Genomic DNA, 25,156 nt, shown 5'->3' with positions numbered 1-25,156 from the left:
GTGAGCAGTACAGTTGCATTTCCATTCTCCTAACGCTGCGGCCGTGCGCTGATCTGCACACGATAGGCTCCCATCTTGCCCTTGACCAACTTTTTTGGATTGGATAAGAACAACAGTATTTACATTATTTTTGCACAGATGCTCTGAATACTACTTTAAAATTTCACGCTTTGTTTGAATTATAGAAAAGACAAGGTGCTCGCAGGCAGCACATCACATTTGACTCTAGCACAGGGACATTTCATGTTCTGAATGGTCAAGGGAAAGTGTGAAGAACCAACAGTTTTTGATTTAGCTGCTGAAAGCAGTCAGGTTCACATCTTTCAAGTCTTTTTTTTTCTTTTTCCAATAAGATACTACCTCTAACTCCCAAAGCTGTGAGTAGATGGAGCATTTCTCCATGAGCAATGCATGCATCACCATAAAAGCATTGTGCTACTTTATTTGGACTCTAAAACTGCAGAGTAAGTGAGGAAATAATCTTTTTATTATAATGTTGAGTATTTTAATTAAAAGGGGAATTAATTGTGGCTTCTGCCATTAGTGCTTGCACATTCATAGAGATTTCCATAGCAGATCCTACTGTCATTCTACAGACGTGAGTTTCTTTTTGGCCCCGTACGCAAACTCATGTAGCTGGTAGCCTTGCTGTATGCAATTAACAGAGAAGCAACCACATGGAGAAGCGACCTTTGAGTAAAGGAGCGGCCGGATCACTGGGGAGGGATTTTTTCCATAATCCGAACGCATCATTAATATTTTAAACGCTCATTGGAGTACGACAGAAAACATCAGCCACTTCCATGTCGACTGCAATTCGCAGATACAAAAGCCCTATCCTAACAGCTAAAACATTGATGGAACGGCACTGCAAACTCTTGTTCCTATTTCCATAGGCTCAGCAATACTTCAGTTGGCATTTCTATGAAGATCAGCCGAGGGCACGACATGCAGTAGGAGTCGTACTTCAAGACAGAGACTGGAGCGTGCCAGTTTATTTCAAGAGCAGTCTAATCTCATCTATTTACTTGGGAGTGTACACACTTGTGAGCACTGAAAAGGGTACTTCAAAACTTTCAATGTCTTAACAGTAACAAAACTCAGTGCAATTCATATGCATAACATTTCTAAATCTGTTCATTTCCTACTTAAAAATTGACTCTTTTTCTTTAATAAATGCATTCCTCGAGGAAAAAAGCCAGAAGTAGGAACTATCTTCAGTCTCAGCCAGGTATTCATCCTCCATAAGGGTTTTTAATCTTCCAATTTTAGTAATGATTGAAGGAAGAGGACATGAAAATCTGCACCAAGTATAAATTTCAAGAATGCTTCTATTTGCCATTTGCATGTTAGATAATATTACTTCTTCTTTTGAAGAAGTAATAGACGTAATAAAAAAAATAACACAAATTGTTCTTTCTTGGCACTGCAGATCTCTGAAAACTGCCTGAAATGGCGAAACAGTATTGTCAGTCCAGCTGCCTCCAGACAAAATGAAATAATGCATTGTGGCACAAGCAGGTTATGACAGTCTGAATGGAAAAGCCTGAGCAGAACAAAACTCAAAATGGAGCGAGGCTCCCCGACAGCAAAATAACAATGTGACCGACTTGAAAAGACAGAGGGAATAATGAAATCAAAACAAGTAGTAGGGACTTGTAGTGGTGCTCAGTTCGCTGCTCAGTTTGATGGTTACTTCTCTTGGATTAATTACTGAAAAGAGGAAGATAGGTGTGTTTGTAGGTCACCCTATTTGAGCTGGAAGGGCAGAAGAGCGCATGATGCTGTGCAGGGCTGGTATACAGGAGTTCTCACTCTTCTCCTTCAGGTGAGGAATTAAGATTCATGGAGGCATCTTTTGGTCAGTGCTTGGTGCTGGGAGTGGCTGCTGGCTCAACTTCCTTCATGCCCTCTCAAAACTTTTTCCAGAGCAAATCCCAGTAACGAGCTCTATAAGAGAGCATCCCTCCTTTTACTATGTTGAGTGGTATTCATACCTTCCAGTATTCAACCTGGAGCAAGCTTTCTAAAGGAAACCAATCCATTGTGCTGAAAAAAAATCACGTAAGGGAATGAAAATATCTCCTTGCACAGCCTGTTTGGTCCCTGTTAGATGTATTAGCCAGATCAATACTAGTTTACCAAGCTGGCTGGAAAAAAGTTGGAGGTACGTGAAATTTGTTTAATGCCTGCTTGATATCAAATAGGAAACAAGAACAATAAATGGATATCGAGGATTTCAAGGAGAACCTTTGCTCTTGGGGAAGTTAAAGTGATCGAATGTGAAAGAACACAGACAATGACAAGAAATCTTTTCTGGGACACTAAATCCTGAGCTTGGGATGATGCAATGACAGCATCAGCACACGGGAAAACTCAGTTCTTTCCCTTGTGCTTACACTTCAAGACTGGGGCTTTTCCCTCTGCACTGACGTGAGCAATGTGAGATCTGCACAGCCAGGTCATTCAGGGAGACTTGCATGAGGTCTGGACTGTGCTCATGTCCCACACAATTGCTCATTTTACCAGAGCAAACAAAGGACAGCCAAAAGAAGGAAAGGCCCCAATAAATAATGGGTTCAGGTCCAGAGGAGCCACTGTGCAGTGCTTCCTGTAATTTGCATTTAATTTTTAAACATATAAAGATCACATCAAGTACTAGGAAAAAGAATTAAAGAGATTGTGATACTTACTGGAAGACTTGATTTTCTTTTCTGTGTGTGTGCAAGATCTTTCCTACCAGGGAAGAATCATGCAACATGTATGTCTCTCCATTGCTTGTTTTCTGCCTTTCCTCTCTGGTTCTTCATCGTTCTAGATTTGCTTTTGCTAATTCTCATCAGATAAATATGACTGAGAGAGGAGACAAAGTTCAGAGTTGCAGACATTTTCATAGAATCACAGTCAGAGTTCCCCTGTCAAGGCAACAGTGAACTAAGAGCAGAGCAGAGCTCTTCATGAAACAGACTAAACTGCTCCTTGTCCTCTCTATAATACCTGCAGTGAAAGTGAAAATAAGTTGTATGGGTTTGTAATGAAAAGGAGTCTTTACAGCTGAGCAAAGGGCTGAATGAAGCAACTCCCCACCTCAGCATTCTCCTCTCCAACATCCCCCTGAAGGCCCGATGCTTTACCAGGAATCCTCTGCTGTCACACGAGCTACCAGGCTTGGCAATAAATAAAGCAGGTAAAGAGCAATGGTTTGAATAGGAAAGCATTCAAACTGTCTGATCAAAGGGTGCCTCCTACTCTTCAGTTCTGTGTCACTGTTGGCTGAACGCAGGCTGTATTATAGAAGATGTTCACATCAGTTCTGTTAGCTTGTAAGTCAACAGAAATGGGTACACTGAGAGATGTGGTGTTTGGTGATTATGTCTTTTTGTCTTAAACAAGCCTAGAGAAGCAGATTATCAGTTTTGAGTTATATCAGTTTTGTACATTACTAACATCACTACGATTTCAGAGAGAGCTGCACACTGAAGGAAAATAGCAGCTCGTGGTTAATGGCTGGGATTAATATGCAGTTATCATTATATTAAGATTTTGGGTTTGCACTACAATCCTATTTTTCATTAATTGCTGCCCCTTGTCCTATTTTGTTTCTCTGGGAAAATAAGATAAAATGATACATTTTTGTTCTGTTTTTTTAAGAGTAATAATGCCATCTTTCAGACAGCACATCCTTACCTTCCTTTGGAAAGGCACTCACCAGGTGAGAGTCACAGAATGGAAGGCTGTCTCCTCAAAAACCTCACAGAGCGGGGAAACGACGTTAAACAACAGGAGGAAAAATGAAGATGGAGGCAATGTTAAGGCTACACAGCAGTGATTTACAGTAAAACATACTGCGGAGATAATGTAATTGTTCAAAGCCCAGAAACTGTAACCCTTGGACGTTTTAAGTTAAAATCAAATTTAACAAGAAAACCAAATGAAGCATAAAGAAATGCAAAGCCCAAACATCCAAAAAATCTCAATTATGCTTGGTTAAAAGCTCTTTAAAATCTCTAGCTAGCTAAAAGGCACGGCATTTGTGTGCATAATATGTGTGTGTTTATATACAAACTAATACACGCATGCTTTTGATGAATCATGCATTTCCACTTCATACTTTGTAACTAGAAATTTGTTAGAAATCTCTTTCTGTTTTGCAGGGAAGGGAAAAAAAAAAGAAGAAAAAAAAAGAACTGCACGCCTTTAGAAATCTCTTCATCGTATCCAAGTCCACAACTGTAGAACCATCTCAATACGAATGGTACGTTTTTGCCTGGTTACAGTCACCACAGTAACACCCATGTAGCTGCTAAAAAGCTCATTTCCTGGGGAAAAAAAAAAAAAAGAGAGCAGGGGAAAGCATACATTGGAGAGCAATATATGAACCAGATATCTGCAGTGCATCAGAGGGACCTCAGCAAGGCCTTACACAATCTGACAACAGCGCAAGGCATGCACTGGAGGCTACATGCATCTCTTTGAGTTGCAGGAGGGTATCTCTATGAGCCCAAAGGGAACAGCTACAGATGCAAAGCCTCTGTGATAGAGGCAGCTACTGTATGAGGACTGGAGATTCCTGAGCCGTCCATAGGCACTCTGCTTCTCTGGGAAGGGGAAAGCTTGAGAGCTGGGCCGAGGGAACGTGTGTGGTGTGTGAGGAGTCAGCCAGACCCAGCTCCACAGTTCGGCCCTGTGATGGGGCTGTCCTAGTCCCAGGTGCCACACCAACCTTGTCTATCCAAGAGGCAACCCTGAAAACGTTAAGCAGTTGTTAGATCAAAATTGGATCTTGACATGGTAGAACAACAGCACAGGCATATTGAGGTGAATGATGAACCTCCCCTGGGCTGCTGTACAGAAATGATCAGGCTGTCATGAGGAGCTAAGGAGGGATGTTCAAAGGCAGCATCAGAAGCACCAGTTTTTATCATGGAATGAGAGCTGTACTGACAAAGCTTAAACGCCCGCCTACTAGCAGCTCCTCTAGTAGCAATGGCTGGACTTTCCCTGACTGAGTACATTGTCTGCTCCATGTCCACAACTCAGATGCAACATTGTTAATTACAGAGGTATTGGTTGCAGCCTTACATAGCTTTGCACTATTATGTGCATATTAAACTGGAAAAACTTTCCCAAACTAAGAGCAATACCTCTATCATGTAAAGGATTAACATAAGAAGCTACCTGACATCTGCTAGTATTTCCCTGTAGGAGAGTCAGGCTGCTTAACTTGGATCAGTGGCCAATGCCATCATGCATTCAGAAGCTTTGCTCTGCCTCAGAATAGAAAGCCTCGCTCTCTTGCACACATCATTGCTTAAATTCATCAAATGTACTGATTAAAAAAAAAAAAAAAAGAAAAGAAACAAGCAACAAAAACCAAAAGTACTTCAGTGAGCCTATTTTTTTCTGAAAAGAACTGCATGTTAGCCAGTTTGCTGTATTCCCATCTTCTAGTACCTGCTCAATGAGTTACAGGCTGAGCGTTTCAGTTCTCTGCTGCCACAACACTCCTGCTTGGATCATGACAAGAAAAAGCTCCTTAAAGAAAACCAACTTGGGTTCTTCGTGGTCCCTAGAGGAGAAAACCAACACAGAGCTTCAGATACAGTCTGTTCTGGCCTATAACAGCACACTGGAGACCTGCACTCCCAAGAAGCTCCCAAACCAAGACCGCACATCAACCACACAGCACTGCTTGGTTCCCCAGCATACAAGGAACGACACATTTTAAACCCTACAGAAACCATTCTTCCTTGTTTACAACCAACTTTTGTTTCACTTTTTCTTTGCTCAGAGCTCTGGTCATCAGACTTATCCAGGCAGGAATTAATTTTCCTTTGTGACTGTTAATGGATAATTTAATCATGGTCATTAAGAAAGCATAATGTGGTATGAATCAGCAAGGGATGGTGACACATGGAGGACCTGGAAATTTTTCCTTGTTCCTTTCTGCCAATCTTCAGTAGAGCCTGGCTGTGGTCAGCCAGATATTGGGTGGTGCTTTGGAAGAAGCAAGCAAGTGGGCTGAGGCATAGCTTGTCCCAGGAACACAGGGCTTCTTGGCTCTGTTTCCTGCTCAAGGGAAAGCTCAGAGCTGGCGGCCAGGTAAGATAGACAGCAAGACAAACTGAGAAGGCAAAAGGAGCTGAAGGGAGAGCACTGTTGAACTTACCCTGCTTCACTATCCATTTGTTATAAGCTCTGATTTAAAATGCAACTTATTGTTTTTATCTCTGAAATACAATCGATTTTAAGTCAGATGCGACCCCAGAGCCAGTGCTGTGCAAACAGCAATTTTTAACAAAGCAGAGGCGAAGCACGTGTGGAAGGAGCCCACACAGCAGAGATGCTGCAGCGATCTCAGAAACAGTAGAAACTGAAATGAAGTTTAGCTCTGCATGCTAATGAAAAATGCCTATGTAGGTTCCTAGACAAACCAGTTGAGAAGAAATTAAAGAAGGTCAATTTATTGCAGTGCAGACTTCTGTTATCCAGTTACATGAAGAACTCGTCATAATTAAAACATTTTGGTCATTTATCTCATATGGATTTTTTCTAAGTTTAACCCTAACACTTTTTAGCTTTACAGTAATTTTCCTAAGAGTAATTACTAAATTTCAATAGCAGCAATTTGGAAGCTCAGAGGTATATAACCTCAGCCTCACTCCCTCATCAGTGATGATTTTTCCCTTAAAACCTGCTTTCCCCAATTCACATTTTTAAAGCGTGACACATGATCAATAATCTGAAAGTGCAAAAAACTTTCTCATCTGATAATTCTATTGATTTTTAGACCAAATAATTAAACTAACTGTTAAGACCACGTTCATCAATACAATCTGACTGCTTTGTTCCCCCCCCCTCTTGAGCAAGAGGAATCAATCAGGGTCTCCTGACTTGTGTAACCAGTCACAGCTACCGTGCTGCTCTGACATGATACCCAATAGCCATTTGACACCTGACTGTCCTCACCTTGCTCTTATAACCACTTACCTGCACACCCCAGGTTCCAAACTCTGCCCTCCTCCTGAATCCTCTACATTGCACTGTACATTCCCAGAAGCCTCCATCTCCATCCTGTCCTGGGTGCTGCTTTCTACGCTATCAGGTTGCTTTGTGAAACGTCAGTTTTAGAAGACATATTGTATTTTTCCACAGGTAACAGAGATTGAGTGGCAAATCATGCTAAATGCCAACTTTATTTCCATTTTGGCAATGGAAGCATATCTACAAATTAACACCCTCTGCTCAGACTGTACTTTAACAGTTGGACTTTACTACCAACCAGTTTCTGCAAAGTAGAGCAGGTTGCTGGTAGAGTATGAAATGGGAAAGTCAAGAAGAGTCTCTGAGGCTTTCTCTGAAATCCAAGCAGCTTCTTCTTAGGGATGGCTCACTGAACTGAAAATTTCATCTCATTCTCTGATTCACAGCGATTAAGACTTGTGGTTTAGTTCCAAAAAAAAAATAATAATAATAATAATCCCTCCCTAACATGTCTTGCTTATACCTGAGTTTTTGCTGAATCAAGAAGTCCAAGAAAACGTGCCTTAAGGTTATGCATATCCAAGCTCGTACGAGCCAGTGAAAGAAGTGGATCCTGCAGTGAGGATCTGGAAATGGATTCACTCTCATCCGGCAGATGACAACTTGTGCTGCCACTGGGCTGCTCCTGCACCCAAGTGGTTGGAGCGAGGAATCTCTTCAAGGCAGTAAATTGGGATACGACTGGAGACGTACGTCACTGTTACGTGCAGTCAGAGAAAGGATTCTTTGTGCTGGTTTCCTGATGAGCAATGTGTAAAATGTTCACAGATTTGGTTGTATTCAAGGGACGCAGTGGCACGTATGTACATACCAGCTGACACTGTGATTATCTACCTCTGCAACAACTGAGAGAAAGCCCTCAACAATTTCAGCTGGTAACACTCGAATTTGATACATTCTATGGAATGCATTCTCATGAAGTAACACATTCAAAATATTTGCAGCAGTTTGTGCTGGAGAAATGGTTAGAAACTCTGGAAGATTTGTAGGACATGGAGCAACTCACAGCCTGAATCAGGCACTTTGCACGGCAGAGCACAGCAGTCAGTCCTAGCAGATCCAGTACTCCCCATCCAAACACTTCTTCACTGACAAACGTTCTTCAGCATTCCTAAGATCAACTGGTGTTTGCAAGTTGCAGGAGAGATAGAAATCAGTGTTTGCCTATATTTGACAATGTTATTTGAAGTACAAGATAGATTACAGATAATATTTAAATCTCTCTGAAAAATAATGGTTTCTGAAGTTTTTAAGTGACTGATAGCCATGCAACTTGATGGCTCAATAAATGACCTTCTAGAAAACATATTTTTAAAATCACTTTTAAACGTGTATTCCAAAGGCTTATTTACAGTACATCCAACCAATAACTGCAACTAAGCACATGTACAGACGTGGTCATCAGCAGACACGGATTTTCAGCTACTTACACAGCTACAAAATCCAAGACCTTTCCCAGTTGGTATGGCTCTAACAGATGCAAATGGAAGAAAAATGGGTTAGATTGGAAGGACATCTAAAGTAATGATCAGTTCTTCGCATCCACACTTGACAAGCCTCCCTGCTAACAGTTCACACTGCGATGCACAAGTACCTAACAGTAACTTTCATCAGAGATTAGTAGATTTTCCCTTCTAGGTGAAGCTTGCTACATTAAACCTTGTGAAAGCATTCATTTTTGACCACATTTAAAAAACAAAACTACAGTATGTCTTGGCTGCCTTTCAAGTGCCAGATTAACACCTTGGTGGCTGCACCCTACTTCCATTAAAAACAATGGGATATGTATGACACTGCCTGGCCTTCACGAAGTCAAATGAGAGGAAGAAAAATAAAAAAAGGGGGATTAAAAAGAAATTGCTGTAGGTTACACAGCAACAGAGCCAGAAGTCAAACTCAGGAACCCTGACTACCATTGCTTACATCTGCTGTGGGGAGTTAAATGGGAACAAATGGGAAGAGGCAGTGATGTACACTAAGAAGAAAAGTGGGCGCTAGGAAATTGTGATATTATGGTGCATCGAGACAAGAGAGTAGAGGAAGAGAATTAAAAGAAAGAGTGGAGAGGAAAATACCTAAAGCTGCAATTAGAAAAGAAAAAGATGATAGGAAGGAAAAGCCAACATAAGTAACAGGAGATATATTATTAGAGACATTTTTTAGATGTTAAATAGTTGACTGTCAAAATATCTTCAGGAAATACACAGACAGCATGTTTGCCTCAAATAGGTGTATTTACTGTGGCATTACAATGCTTTGGGTGATATGCTGTTGCTGACAGGAAGTCTTCTCTTTACTCCTCAGTCATCCTAGCCACAAGTCCCATTTGCAGCTGCCTCAAAAATACTATCACAAAGCATTCATTACTGATGGCATTTGGCAAAACCTAAAACCCAGAAGTGCTCATGCCCTCAGTGTTCTGAAAAGGCAAATTATTTCAAACACGTGGTATAAAACTTGCATTCTTCATGCTGCTTTCTTCATAAATGCACTGCTGAAGTGGCTGACGCAGCATAAACCAGAAGGATGCTGTGCCTGTCCCAGAACTGATCAACTCACATCCAGATGACAACCAGCATCCTGCCAGTGGAGCCCGACACAGCCAACATGTTACTGGCTTCACAGGACAGTGGCAGGCTCAAAACAAGAGCCTGGAATGGAGAGTGGTGATAAAAAGAATGGAATGTGGAAGACCAGAATGAACAACCTCCAGAACTCAAACATTTCAATAAGCTGAAAGACTCGATGAGGTGTTTTCCTCCGCTGTTGGCTTATTTTGCATCTGCCTGAACCAAAACCAAAGATATCCTTATTCTTAAAATAACAAAAGCACTCTGCACAAGCTTCAGGCTACCTCCCAACCAAACTCATCTTCCCAACTACCAAAACCTCTCCGCCCAGGGTTCTAAAGTCGAAAGTGCTTGAAATGATTTTATTTTCCAAAAGCAGCATTTTTCAGAATCTCACTTTTAAATTCTGACTATTGTGTAATTACTGCAAAAAAGGTAAACAACAGGACCCAGGTCTCAGCAGTTGTACTACTGCATCTGTAGAGGAACCAGGCTGAAGCTGTGCTACTGGCAGCACTCACAAAGTCCATCTACTCAAGGGCATCAGAACAGATGGATCCACACAACAGAGGGATGAATCCACCCCCACGTTCTGCAATAGCTCAACATCAGCACTAGACAAATCAGAAGAAAAATACATATAGAAAAGGTTGCTTTGCTTTTCAGCACTCAGTGCCAGAGTCTTTTGCATTCTGCTTCCCAGCCTCAGATTTGGAAACCGCCATCAACTCTCTCTCCACCATTTGACAAGTGCAGCCAGTTACGGGGATCTGCATCCCTGGAGGCACGCATCTCCTGAAGAGATATCATGAGCTGCGGCCACAGATCTGCTCGATATCGTAGATCTCCTTGGGACAGTCAGCAGACAAGATGAGAGGTGAATCGTCTGCTATCACAATGTCATCCTCAATGCGTACACCAAGGCCACGAAACCTCTCTGGGGCACTCACATCATCTTCAGGGATATAAAGTCCTGAAAGAAGGGAGGGAATTAAAACATGCCACACTCCCTAAAAATCTTTCCCTCGATGCACCCACCTTAAGAACAGGGTAAGATTTTCAGCAGTATCACAAGAATTCGACCTTGAAGAAGTTTAATAAGGAAAACTGCTCTCTTTCCCTTCAATCACAGCAGCTGGTAAGCAAAGAAAGGGCAGTGCCTATGGACATCAGCATGTTAATAAGAACTTCCACAATTACAGCAGGTCCTTTGGCACCTTTTGCTCTCAACTCTGTGTTCACAGTGATGATTTTAACAGTGTTCCAAATAGAAAGAGAGAAGAGCCGAGCATTAAATATCAGTTTTCATCTGACAGCTCCAAAATAAGTGACAAGAGGAAATAAATACTCACTGTGAAATGTCTTGTTTGCAAAAATAAGCTGTGAATGCTTGTAATTGCAGGCTGCAAGGCTCAAGAGGAACTTACACTATAAGCAACTGGTAGTAGTTTAGTTACAACAACACAGACCACAGCACAACTGAATTTACTCTGCTTCTCTGCTCTGCAATAATCTGTAACGCTGAGGATCAAATACCAGCAGTCTTAAGTTCTAAGTTACTCTGTCTGTTGCTGCACAGGCACTTTCTGAGTATTCATGCCCACATGCTGGCTGTATTTAAGATGGAAACACAATTTTCAAATATTCTAATATTTTTGGGAGGGGTGTAAGATAAGGTTTTCTAACACTTCAATATTTTCAAGTTTCAACAGGAAAGGACCTGAATGCTTTGGTCAGAGGAAGCAACTAACAACTCAGAGTAGTACTGTTATCCTCAGTGTTATATGATTTTGTCCACCACTGTATCTTTTTACCTGGTTCAATGGTTATCACCATGCCTGGCCGGAGTGGGACAGACCGGGATACATCTGGGGTATCGTGAACATCCATGCCCAAGTAATGGCCCACATGGTGTGGGCAGTACCTTCGAACAGCCTGACAGAAAACAAAGCAAGCGTTATGGAGGTAATTAAATGCAGCCAGTCTGTTGTTCAAATGCAGAAGATGGGAAGAAGAGAGACAGCAGTTATGCGCTGTGCTTAGTTACCTGCTTGTCTCTGGGCTCTCGATTTACCAGAACTGAAGGGCCCTCAAAAGTTAACAGTACCAACTGCCTATTCTGAATGCCTTTCTACTCAAGCACAAGCTTAAGCACATCTACACCTTGCATGACAGGCAAGAAATTCAGTTTTTATCTCACTGACCTTTGCTGCCCCAATCCTTCCCATCCCTTAACTATCCACACCCTGTGTTGCTCCTATCAGCAGACCTCGACAAGTGGCAGCAGCCAGCACAGCTGCTAGGTGCTATGGTGAAGCACTCACCTATGCATTAAAGAAAAGGAGCAACACCAATTTCATTCAGCAGCTACAGCAGGATTTTAACCCATCTCTACTGCGCACTGTTACCACCTCCCCTCACACCATCCTAATCCCCTCCCTCTAGAGAGGAGCAGGAATCAAAGAGCTAATTCCTACTCTGTCCCCCAGCTCCTCATATTCACTGGGGACTGAGCTGCAGTCCTTACTCTCATCTGGCTGTGCTGCCACCTGCCGAGAGAAATTGGCATGATCGCCTCCATTCGGAGGGGAAAACTTGTGCTGTTACCGTACTGACACTTGTAGGACAATTAAATCTGGCAGAAGTCTGTACTGCTGCCCAAGGGATAGTTCTGCCACCCGGTCCCTGCCATCTTTCTGGTACTGGCATCAGCAATCATGCAGATTTGCTGTGAGTGGGACCAGAAAACTTTTCTAATGGCAAAACAATCCTATTTTACCTGCAGGTTTAGCTCCAAGGCAGCCCAGTTCCCCACTGTGTTCTCCAGATAATTCTGTAAATCCCAGCAGTGACACCCAGAGAGGCACGGAAGAAGCAGCAGGTGGAAACAGAGAAATTGGGCTGTGCTTTTTGGTGGCACTGCAGATTAATGTTATTTTAAACAAATCTCAGAACTCTGACTAATTGCCTGCAGTCGACCATGCACGCAGCCTTCTGTGTCAGTGCCAATGTTTCCCTAGGTTTGTTTGGATTATTTGTACTTTAAAGCTACAGCGACATTAATAAGCAGTGCAGACCAGTGGGAATGGATTTGCAGAGGGAAAAAGCAAGTGCCAGAGGGACAGTGTCCTCACTGCGCATGTGTAAGGGCTGGATGTTATTTCAGACCAAACTGTGGGCTGAATGCCCTTTAGGGGTTGAAACAGATCTTCAAAGTTAGCCTCACCTGAAAGAAATCCAGTCCAGCACTGAGACCAGCCCACAACACAAACTAAAGCACATTAAGTAGGGATAATTAAAAGATTTGCTTCAAAAGTGTATTTCTGATCTAAACTAAAGCCACTAACATAAACCACAGATGCAACAATCACAGCGGGGAGAAGCTGGATTAAAAATAACCTTTGTGTACCTTAAAGAAGTGGCTGTCAGTGATGCTGCCCTTTAGGATCCCCAAGTCTTTCAGCTTCTGTCCAATAAGGCTCAGCATGAGGCTGTAGATATTTTCTAGACTCACACCTGGGGAGCAGAGGCTCAGGCAGGACTTCTGGATGTCCAAGACAGCCTGGTACAGTTCTGCTTGAGGTTTGGTGAACCTGCAAATCATTGAGAAAAGGAACAAAGCACATTTCTCCCAATGAAGTCCTCCACCCAGAAGCTGTTTTAGAGACAAATTCAGTTTAGTGCTGAAGCAAGGGGAGTCAGAAAGGAAAGCAACTGTCTCCTTATGGGAAATGCCAGGCAACGTATCGCAGAAACATGCCTTCAACACACTGGGTAGAGGCAGGGATTCTATTTGACTTCCTTATCCCAAAGCAAGCCAAGGCAGCACTACTGCTGGAGACAGGACACACTTGAGCCCAACATGCAAGAATCAGACACACAACCACAGGGACACTGCACCAGCCGCGTACTGCTCAGCTAAACTCCTGTTCTATTACTCTGCGTAAGGAACAGCTGAATGCACAAAAGCCATCTCTTCTCCTTAAAAATACCAGAATACCTGAAAACAGCAGTAATTAATGAAGCAGAGGGAAATACAGCCTCTCGCATTGAAAGATTTGTTTACATAATTTCATTACCCCAAAGAACTACAGAATGGGACATATTTGAGCTACTGTCACAGATTACACACATACACTCAGACTGTGCATTATTTAAGAGCTTCTCACACTCCTTCAAAACAGCCCTGTCATGACATACCTTCCATTGACGGGCCAGGTTCGTGTGATGTCGCTTACGTAGCAGGAGAACTCACACCCACCATCTAGCAAGACCATTTCACCATCCTGAGAATAACAGGAAAAAATGCCTGTGTGGATCAGTGGGTACTGAGTGAACTGATGCCTCAGAGAGGAGGAAAGGAGACAATGCAGTGATTTTTGCAAAGCAGCTGCAGAGCTGTGAACTCCTTTTGCAGAACAACACGCCAGCTGCTATTACTTATAAATAGGCTACTGCAGTTGGATTGCTTCTCTGCAAGACTCTCTATTAGGCTTATCTATAGTCTGAGCCCTAATACACTGATGTCAAACACTCTGGAGTAATAAAAGACATTTTCCTTGAACTATTCTGTGCTCTGAGATATCAGCCCCACTGACACTGGAACTCTTATTCCAGCAAATTACACAGCTGACTCCTTTCACCGCCAGTTCTCTGCTTGTGACTGAGACAGAAAGGTTCTGGAAGGAAAAAAAGAAAAAAAAAAAGTTTCTGAGCTACCCACAAAATCATTAACGAGTAAAAATACTAGCCTTGTCACAAGAACCAGCAAAATACTTCTCTGATAGTATATTGCTACTGTAAAATTGCTGTTTACTAATTTGTACCATCTTTCTTCTTCTCTTTTGGGGCTTTCTTGCCTGCTCTAAGATATACTTCTGAATTTATCTGGTGATGAAAAACAGACTTCTGGAGATACAAGTCTCCAAATCCATTCAGCAAAACTGTCCCAAGTCAATCAAATTGCTGACTGCACATCTTCCAAGAAAAGCAATGCCAAAAAGACCAAGGTCCAAGAACAAACCCACTGCCTTTTCCTCCTTAAAGGCATGAGAAACAACTAAGAGTGATCAGATCTGTGAAAACTTTGGATTTAATTATCTGTGGATTTACCTTCCTTCTATGATTACTTTGTATAGAGACTTTTATAGAGATTTATTCTACAGGTCAGTGCCAGCAGCCTTGAATGAGGCATGACAAAGAATAATTTCTGAATATTAATGGAAAAAAGAATAATGCTAACACTGCTTCCATTGCTAGCTACTGTCAATGTATTTCACACACCCTGTACATAAACTAGAAGCGAGATGGTCTCACTACTGCTTTCCATTTAAACCCTATTTAAAACTTTTTCTAAACAGCTGGTTCAATTATTTAAGTAAAATATGAAATTACAGTACCTGTCCTAAGTCAGATTCTAACGGCTGAGGAAATTCAGCCTGTGGTCTGACTGTTCGCTGCCTCGTTATGTCAAGTATTTTGTCCTCTTTCTTTAAAGCTGAGTCCACTAAGCGATGGACTGAAGTCCACATCTGGCCACATGCAGCCTTTGGATACCTTCTAACTTAGATACCTTGTCAGCCTATTTGGCAACAAGACATGTAAGAGGCAGCTCATAAAGGAAAAATCAAGTTTGAGTTTAACCTCCTACTTGCTAGTTTAGAAAAAACACAAGTGACAGTTGCTTAACAGATCAACTTTAACAGAAGCAACTGAAGTTACACGTGCATGCCTGACCTTGGATGACAGAACAACAAAAGAGGTTTATTTCTGCCAAAAACAGTCTGTCATATCTTTTGTACATGTGTCTCTTCAGATCATTTCAAGGTCTGCTTGCACAACAGCTTCAAGAAAAAAAACAGTGCTGGCAAGAAAAGTTTCATCCTGCATTAATGTGAAACAAATATGCTCCACTGAAAATACTGAATAGAGCAATGGGGTAAGCATTCTGATTCTCAGAATACTTACCTGAATCTAGAGGTGTTTTATCAGGAAAGCTGGAGAGGGTTCAAATCAATGCTATGAACAATCAAAATATATTCATTAATACATTAATTTACCTACAACTATTTAATTTGTTCCCCAGTGTTTAATGCTAGACCTTTCTTGTTCCCCTTCCCTGCTTTATTGGCCTACGTGGTGTCCAAAATGCATTTCAGCCTAGCCAGAGAAGGAATGCACTGCTGCACCTTTGCTTGCAAGGCAAGGTGAAGAAATGCAAGTGACAACAGAAGGATTCCAGAGTGCTTTCACTATGTCTGCTACAGCTGCCCTCTCATCTGTGAGGGCAGCAATTCACCCAGTACTGCATCACTGAAACATGGTGTGCAGCTAGCACCCTTGCTAAATTAAATATTTACAAGCTTGTTTCCAAGTCCCTCCACCTTACAGAAAATACAGCAGCAAATACGCAGAGGAGAGAAAGAGACCAGCAGGAATGAAGTTAATTTATCACTGGCAGTAAAGCTTACCAGGAAAGAATCCCTTTCCCCCGCTAACTTGAAAACATTGAAGTGTTTTGATCTGTTCAGCCAAAACAGATCAGCAAGGGGATGCATATGGGGACAGTGTGTCACATAAACACATTTCAAGTAAGTGGATGGCGTATGGTTTACCTTAATGAGCTGATTGTTCTTCACATAGTGCAAAGTGTTTGATCTATTGCCACCAGCAACAACAGGGGGGTAGGCCAAGATGTCAGCACCACGAGCTCGGCACTCAAATTCAAACTGGAAGACCAATTCGAAGAGGAGGAGGTTGTTAGTGCTGATCCTGGTGATTAACTGCCCTGGAGCTATGATTCATGATTCATGTCCTGCAAGTCTTTTTTTTAATTTGTACAACGCAAAGTGAAACTGTGAAGTGACTTCATCACGTGGAAGCAGCCTAGAAAGTTTCCCAGAGCATTGGAGGAAATACCACAGAACTATCCATTCTTCAAGAGAGCATTTTAAACCTACACACAATCTCACAGAAGCTCTCCCTGGTACAGGCATACTGTTTCAGAAATTCATTATGTTATCATAAATCCAGGTGAGAATTTGATCCTACATAAAGTTTCACTGTTAGCTGCTGTAAAGGTTTGCAAATTACCCATGAAGACAACAGCTGTGTTTTGATGTTTAGTGTATTTAGAGCAGTAATGAATAAAAAGGTTATAAAGCATGCAAAAAATAGATTTTAATTCAAGAGCTTTACCTTTCTTCAGAGATAAGCAGATGAAATGAATAAACTTGTCTATAAAGCCCCTCTATATCCTCAGCATACTACTAGCTTGTCTTTTCTGTAATTAGCAAAACCCCATAGGACAGAATACTCCAGAATGCCTACATGTAATGAAGAAGGTTTTATGATCCTGATGTGGAGTGGGAAACTGAGCTGTAAAATACACTAAAGTTAAAATTATTTTCTTTACAAGTTGGACGTGTGTCTCAGTGCCAACTCAGCACAGGCCCATCTGTGTCAGAATGGAGGGTCAAATCCTGCCGACATAACTGAAACATGCATCTCACTGCATTTCCTTACAAAATTCCTTGCCAAATGTGCAGGCAGGTGTCTACACTGCTTCAAGACAACGGTGGCAAGCTGATGTAATGAGAGGCTAGAGTAAAGAGAAGCAGGCTTTACAAAATGATCTTATATGCACTTCCATTTTGTGCAATAGAATTGTTTTACAGAATACAATGAGAACTGTGTCTCCAGTTTTGGTTAGCTGGTTTTGTGGGTATGGTAGAAAAGGACATCAATAGCAGATAAATTTAGACCTTCAGTAAAGGTGGGGAGAACACTGCTAAGGAGTTCCTCACACTTTGTTGCAAAAGCTGCAGAAGTTCCTCAAAAGCAGACACTACACTGCTAACAAGTTACACATGAATTAGATACACTCTTCTTCAGATGAGAAAGGTGAAATTCTTCTGCATACAAAAGTGAGAGATTCCACTGAAGTGTTCTCCCAGTCATCCCAAGCAGCCTCCCAGCTAGGAAGAGCTCCTTCAGTAAATGAAAATTTGCTTTTTTCCTGTTTTTCCACAAAACTCCAGGCGTTTGGTTTTTTTCCCCCCTCCCTCATTGCCTTGGTGATAGTTTGTAAAAAGGATAGTAGAAAACAAACTGCATTTGATTTACACAGGTAACAAAATCACACACCTTAAGGGAAGTAATTTCTTGAAACTCACAGCCCTCTATTAAGCAAAAAGCAGATAACTAAAACATAACAGCAGCTTATTTCCTTTCTCAATTATCATATCTGCTGCACGATCTATCATCAACAGAGAATTATCTTTACTGCAGATATGATCTCTCTGCACATTCAGTGAGGAAGATCCAAATGTCCGAATTCTCACTTATTGTGGATGGAAAGGGTAAAAAAAAATTCCTCAACTGAAAGCTTACGTTCAAACTCAGGATTTTTCATTTACTAGGCTAGGACCTATGCATACTGATAGCTCTGGAGACATAGGGCACACTTTGGACTCTTGTCCATGAGACACACTTACTCAAACACAGATGTAGCCAACCCTCTCTTTTACAACTTTTCTGGAATTAGCTGTTATATTTTGTCTCACCCTTTATCTCTTATTTTCTTTAGGCCTCCTCACTCATGGCTTTCTTTTGCTTTTTCTCCCACACAGAAACTTCCCTCACACAAACTGCACTCCTTTAACCAGATCTTCATGTAGTAGCTTCCCCCCATTGCTGACGGGATTACTTTTGTGTCTTGCCCCAACACTGAAGGTGCTCTGAAGAATCAGAGCAGCATCTTCAAAGAGGAATTAGCGAAGAAGCTTACTTTCCAGTTCACTTTACCCATCCCCCACTTTTTTTTTAAATGCCTTTAAATTCATAATAATCATTTGTGGAGCTTTGACTCCATCTTTATTGACTTTTGGAAATAAAGGCAACAAACAAAAGACCTCCAGAAAGAATATTTTGTCCTCAGCATAAGAGCACTGAACTTTGGAGCCCACCTATATGTGAGAGAACAGTTCTAGTATGGCTACCAGGTACAAGAGATATACCTGTAGGGAAGGGAAAACATTTTTGCTATTACAAGCTCTAAATTCAGATTCTGTTGACATCTCCAAGCACAGTCCAAAACAATCTGCTGCAACAGTGCAACTTTTCTTAAATCAAAAGAGTTGTTCAAACAAGGCTACAGTTCTTGACTGAGGGGAGTTCGGGGTATGCCCAAGGCACCATGAGAGTTGGGTGAAAGAGAAATACGTATTTCTTTTTCATTATAGGGAGATTTGACATTCCTAGTTTCCTGGAAGAGTAAGAAACATTTAGCCCTTCCATCCCACCCCCAACAATGACACACTCACCTTTGCATACAGAAAGGCTTCATCCACTGGAGATTTTCTGGCAAACATTGTCTCTATGAAAGCCTATAAAAATAAACAAATAAAAAGGACCTTTCAGTTAGTAAAGGACCTGCTGTTACCTGCTGTCTTTTGGGGAATACCTAAAAATCAGCTGTCTCCTTGAAAATAACGGAATAAACGGAGAAGAAAATAGCACGGGGAAGGAGAGGAGAAGTTGAGGAGAAGGTACAAGGGGCACCACTGTTCCTGAATAAACACAACTTTAAAACAGAGTCTAACACCTGCTGGCTCATTCTGGATAAAGTTACGTTAATTGAGAGAAGAGACATTAATTGAGCTGTCTTCTTGGGTCTCCTTGTGCAGAGGGTGCTGAGCCAATAGTTGAGAACCAGCAGTTCAGTAACTAAGATCAGATCTTATCCTTCCAACCTAACTCACGCTGTAACACCCTCTCTGCTTTCTTGTGTAAAGGAATACAGTGGTTCTTTCTGAGAGTACACAGCTGCGTACCTCCGATGTCACTCGTCCAGCTATTTTCATCCTCTCAATCTCTGCAGGAGATTTGATCAGCCGAAGGTTTTGCACGAGATGCCGGATGCCTTGGATGTGATTTTTGCTCCGAGCTTTTATTTCAGCCAGGGGCTGCATATAGTCAGCGTGCAGTTCTTTATGCACTGGTTTAGTCACATCATACCACACCTTGTTTGACTCACCTGGAATACAAAACAAATATTGATGCAGATGAAGATAAATTCAGAAATTCTCTCCTCATACGTACAAAATCACCCCCCCTAAGCTACATCTGTAGCTGCCCTGGTAATTTTCTCTGAATATGTATTTACAGATCATATGTTTGCTGTCAGATAAAACCAGATGCCTAGTCAATGAATACAAATATGTTATAATTATGACATAAACAAGAGAGTTTGGCAGAGTGAGTCACAATATCAAAAAGAGCACAGATAGAAAGCTTACCCACACCCTGGGCTTACTACAGAACTCCAAAGAAGGCATCTCCAGAAGAGATCCTTCCCCACTGGCAGCCAGCTCTTAAATGGGTCTAGGAGAGGTGGAGCCTGGCTCCACCCCCTTCCGGCAGCACAGGTGAATTGCCTTCAGCTGTGCTCCTCTGGCTGACTCATTGCTCGCCTCAGGTGATCCATCAGAGGTTCAGGCCGTGACTCAGCAGTTCCCATACACCAGAGATCACTTTAAAATCCAGAAAATTAGCAATGCATAACATGTAGATTTGACAAATCCCCATTTGTATGCAAATATTGGGTTTTCTGATATCACTGATCTTGCACAGATAAATGTAGCTCGCGTATCAAAATTGTGGTGGTGTAGGCAACCAAGTGCACTGCAGTGGGACATGTTTTGAATCTTTCTCTCATTTATCCTCTCAGTTATCCACTGCACGGAATCAGGGTCATTACTGACCATGTTTCAATATATCTTTGGTGAGCAACTGCTTATTTCAGCCATTTACAGGAGATGAACTTCCTGATGGCAAGGATATTTACCTATGTGAAAATTTATTTATCAGTCAAAGATGTCAGTCTAAGTAGAACTTTCTGTGAATAGGCCAAATGCGGAATAATAGGCAGGAGCAGCAGAACTGCCTCTTACTTGTACAGACCAACTCTCAGTTTACAAGTCACTCAGATCAGTAACTGAGGTCATGTGGGACAGAAGGTGGGAGTTCATGTTGGCTAGCTTTAGATGCCTAATTTAAGATCCTGCATCTTTTTTACAGTCACCCAAGAGGGATATATTACTTCCAATGAGAGTATCTTAAAGCACTTACATGAGACCTCCTTGCTTCCATCACCAATACAGGCTCACAGATTAGGTATTTAAGGGAGGAGCCTACATCTATTTGGCACAGTTTCTTCCCAGAACTATTCAGATGTACTTTTCAGACCCTACAACCCATACCTCATCTCATCCCCCCTTCATTTTTGTTACCTTTCAGCTTGGCCACCAAGTGCCCGAACTCCTCAATAGTGTAAGCTTCATCTACTCCTGTCAGAGCGATGGCCCCATCTGTGCCTGACCTGGGCCCATCCCACAGCTCTCGGCTCGGATCTCTCCGGGGCACAAAAAGCATGGCCTTGTGAGAGGGCAGCGCTTTGCCAGGAAGGCTCTGCAGCACCAGGATGCTGTCAGGTTCCTGGAACCCACAGAGATACAGGAAGTTCGTGTCCTGGTGGAAAACGTAGGGGATGTCATTGCTCATGTAGTACATGGGGTTGGACAGCAGAATCACTGTGTGGTCCAATCCTTCCCAACCTTGGGCTTCCTTCTGGATCAGTGTCATCAGTTTGTGCCGGCGAAGAGAATATTCCACCTGTGACAAGCCTGGGGTTACCTCCCCTACAACCAAAAAAAAAATACAAATCAGAACAAAAATTCAAGTTCCTCGTGATATTTTACTAATCACATGCCTGATTTCTGCTTGCTTCCTGAGGCCTTTTGTATGCATGGCTTCACTGCAGTCCCTGCTAGCCTTTCCATTGCTCTCTCTTACATCTTCTCAGCACTCACCCCTGCAGCACATCCTTGCTTACTCTGCTCCTCCACTGTGCAAAGGGGAGGAATTTGTTTTAAACGCTTAAGATTTTCTTGATATACATTTCTGTGCAAAGGCAGAAATCACAGAACCTGGCAGATCCAGACAATCAGCCAAAGCATTCCGTGAAGAGCAGTTTGGTAGGAGTGATTTTCAGAAAGATAAGGAAAAAAGAAGAAGGCAAGACAAACTGAACTTTGCTGAAAACAGATTGGATTTTTATAGCATTTGGACATTGAACCAAAGATTACCTTCTTACCCTGAGCACTGATTTCCTCAGACAAAGCTGGAATGTGTTCAAATACACACTAAGTCAACTCATAAAGTAACTAGTCCTAAAGCCTAAGGGGCAGACTGAGAGTTAGATACAGGGAGAGGAGTCAGAAACACAGAGGTTCTCCCTACAGGTTTCCAAGCAGAAGGAAACCACGACCCACAGGCTGGCATCACTCTGATTAAGAGAAGGAATCTTTTCTGAGGAAGATGTAGCTGCTCTCAATGATTAAAGACCTGGATTTTTCTGAAGCTAAATATTATATTCCAGATGACTCTAAACAAATGTTTCCTTTGATGAAAGTCTGTTTCACAGTGTACCAGTCACAAAGGACAAGAAGTGAAGCAACCAAGAGATCACCAAAAGCGGACTGAAGTCAAAAGAACCACCAACAGCTGTCTAAGTATATATTTTTAAGAACTGAGATTTCTTAACTGTGCTATAGACTAAGACATGAAACTTGTCAGTGCTTTGGCTAATATCCTATTTTAACATAGGATTTAACATAGATTGCATTTTCATACTGCTAAGTTATAATTTCATACACTCCTTAAGGTATTGGCAATTATAGGAAAGAAAATCAAAATTTGACTTTTACTGTAAATGGATTCTTGCATGAGTAGGACAAAAGGGGGAGGCTCTCTGCAGCATGTTTGTCTCTGACCAAAGGAAAAAAAAAGCAAAAGCGACACTTTCCATTTGCTTTCCATTAGACTTTACAGCTCGGTACTTGGGATAGAAATTTTCTTACTTTGTTTTATCCATAGATGTAGAATGACACAGAATACAGAAACTGTTCCAGTGCAATCTGATCCCACATTTCTGCAATATTATACTGCATATTTCTTATGCTCCACTGCGTTCCTGTCAGCTAACTACTGCAAATTGCAAACAGTCCAGTAAACTGCAATAGAGTGGAACCTGGGAACCTCAGCTGCCTTCCAACCATGAGGCCTGGAGTCTCTTTGCTTTAGGCATTTTCTTTTAAAATTAATAACTGCAGCACAGCAACGTCATCTTATTTCTGTAGAAAGGCTGAGAGTCCTGGGACTGTTCGGCCTTGAGAAGACTGAGAGGGGATCTTATCAATGGGTGGGAGTCAAATGGATGGGGCCAGGCTCTTTCCAGTGGTGTGAATAGAACGAGGGGCAGTGGGCACAAATTAGAACACTGGAAGTTCCATACAAACATGAGGAAGAAATTCTTTACAATGAGGGTGACAGAACACTGGAACAGAGCGCCCAGACCGTGGAGTCTCCTCTGGAGATATTCAAAACCCTCTTGTACTCTTTCCTGTGCAACTTACTCTAGGGAACCCACTTTAGCAGGAGAGTTGGACTTGGTATCTCCAGAGGTCCCTTCCAGCTCTTAAGATCTGTGTTCCATGAAAGTAATTCCTCCTATTTTATTGAGTTGCTCCATGACGCCAGAGGTGAATGGTGGTGGTACAGCAGTAGATGTTGAACCTTCTCACCAATATTCTGTTACATTTTGTTGCTGTGCTACAGTGGGCAGCAAAGGGACATTCTGACAAAATGGTGTCTGCTATGGAAGAGCGCATGAAGCAAAGGTGTGTTATTGAATTCCTCCATGTGAAAAAATGGCACACGCTGACATTCATTGATGCTTGTTGAACGTTGAACAAAGTGCTGATGTGAGCACAGTGAGGTGGAGGTGGGTGGTGGGTGGTGCATTTCAGCAATGGTGACAGTGACATGCAAGACAGGCCATGCAGATTTTTACAAGTGCAGCATGCGGGCTCTTGTTCATTGCTGGTGAAATTGCATCACTAATGGTAGCGACTATGTTGAGAAATAGTGTTTAATTGAGAGAATTTACTCTATCAAATAGTGTTGTTGTGCCCTTTGTATCTGTTGCAGTTTCTAGGGAAATAAATAGGAGGCATTTCTTTCATAGTACTTTAGGCTTGACCTACATGTTAATTTAAGCTAATCATAAACAAATGAAATCAACAGACACACATACAATGCAACAGAACAATATTCTGTCCTAAGCACCACAGAAAAGCAGAGAAAAGAAAGAATACCAGTGACTGAATCATGCTGAGCATGAACCTAACCTGGTTTGAGTAGGTGCGGGTGTGTAAAGGGGCTGGGCTGGCCCAAATATCGGTTTGGAATCTTCTTCTGCTGGGCTGGCTGGATGGAGAATCTCCGGAGAACACATGACTTGCAAACTACAGGAAAAGAAATGGACCATGTCAAGGGAAAAGAACTTTCCAATCAGAAAACTTCAGAATTACAATCAACTGACCTTACTCCTAGTAGCATTTACTTACCTCGTATCACAAAAATATCCCTATTACACTTTCCAATATGTTACGTAGTCAGACTGAAAGCAGTTTCTCAGAAGTATGGCTGCATATCCCATTTCCAAACCCACACAGAGCCAAGTAGGCAATTTTTAAAAGGAATTACATTTGTGAATTGCACTTGGGAGCTGTGGGAGCGCACAGTAAGACAAAAGCTAAAATTAAACACAGTTGTAACAACTTCACCAACTTTGGATTTCTGTCACAGCTGATGGAGATGGCAATGAGCCTAATGGCTGATGCTCAGAGAATTGTTTGCCTTTTATTTTGCCTGCCACACTAGTTTGTGCTGCTTTACCACAGTACCAGGTTCTGAGCACAGACAAAACCAACTCTTCATGAGCATAAGCAGGTCTGAAGCTGCCTCACACAGCAACACGACTCAACTGAGAGCTGCTGGGGAAGCAGCGTGACACCACTGACTGGGGTTACTTACAGAGCATGACCGATAATCTCAGCTTGAAGCACTCGCTGTGCAATGACTGACTGGAATAACAGCCCAGAGATCCAGGCCAGGAAGTATAGTTACAGACCTAACTGCAAAAAATGGAGTTTTTCCAGCATCTTTATCTACAGAGAGAACTACCAAGTATCTCGCCACAGGACAACACAACAGGCGTTAAATAAAGCAATACTATAAAGGCATTAGGAAGCTTTCCAAATCGTCGTTTTATTTCCCGAACAGCGGTAGCTTCGGCTCCAACCGCGCCTGTGACCCCACACCCCTCCCACCCACCGCAGCGCCCAGCAATAACGCCCGACAGCGCGGCAGCGCCAGAATTGGCAGGGCCCAGAGGCACCGAATCACTGCGGAGGATTCTCTGACCTGCGACGCCGCGCCAGCCCCTCACCGCCGCCAGCAGGCGCGACATGGCCGGGGGGGGGGCCTTCCCCCAGTGCGGCGCCGCGCCGTGACCGCATCAGAGAGCGCCACGCCACCATCTTAGGCGCCCGCCGAGGCCGCCTGCGCGGGGCCTGAGGGGCGCAGCCGGCAGCCGTAAGGTTGAGCCGGCAAAAAAGGCGGGACGGCGCGCTGAAAAG

General features: G+C 42.4%; 1 protein-coding gene across 1 annotated transcript; it reads right to left on the bottom strand.

Moving 5' to 3' along the window:
• Positions 1–9,071: 9,071 nt before the first annotated feature.
• On the bottom strand, positions 9,072–25,047 carry XPNPEP3 (X-prolyl aminopeptidase 3). Its single transcript, XM_052669275.1, has 10 exons — positions 24,942–25,047; positions 23,864–23,980; positions 20,906–21,313; positions 19,448–19,650; positions 18,938–19,000; positions 16,229–16,342; positions 13,815–13,900; positions 13,024–13,207; positions 11,429–11,549; positions 9,072–10,587 (listed from the first exon to the last, which is right to left on the bottom strand). The coding sequence occupies exons 1-10, from the start codon at positions 24,985–24,987 to the stop codon at positions 10,421–10,423; spliced, it is 1,509 nt and encodes a 502-aa protein (XP_052525235.1). The 5' UTR covers positions 24,988–25,047; the 3' UTR covers positions 9,072–10,420.
• Between the last annotated feature and the right edge of the window lie 109 nt (positions 25,048–25,156).

The sequence above is a fragment of the Tympanuchus pallidicinctus genome, unplaced genomic scaffold, assembly GCF_026119805.1.
Source record: "Tympanuchus pallidicinctus isolate F22 unplaced genomic scaffold, pur_lepc_1.0 scaffold8, whole genome shotgun sequence".
Lineage (NCBI taxonomy): Eukaryota > Metazoa > Chordata > Aves > Galliformes > Phasianidae > Tympanuchus > Tympanuchus pallidicinctus.
The sequence above is the reverse complement of the archived record's forward strand: the minus strand, read 5'-3'. Positions and strand labels throughout refer to the sequence as shown.

What these genes read in the sequence shown, in the direction of transcription:
- XPNPEP3 (XM_052669275.1), bottom strand. Translation starts at nt 24,987, where the DNA reads ATGTCGCGCCTGCTGGCGGCGGTGAGGGGCTGGCGCGGCGTCGCAG. An exon ending in CCCGCACCTACTCAAACCAG is followed by an intron (nt 21,314 to 23,863) that starts GTTAGGTTCATG and finishes TTTTGGTTGTAG; the next exon opens with GGGAGGTAACCCCAGGCTTG. An exon ending in GGTGATAACCATTGAACCAG is followed by an intron (nt 10,588 to 11,428) that starts GTAAAAAGATAC and finishes CCCTTCTTTCAG; the next exon opens with GACTTTATATCCCTGAAGAT.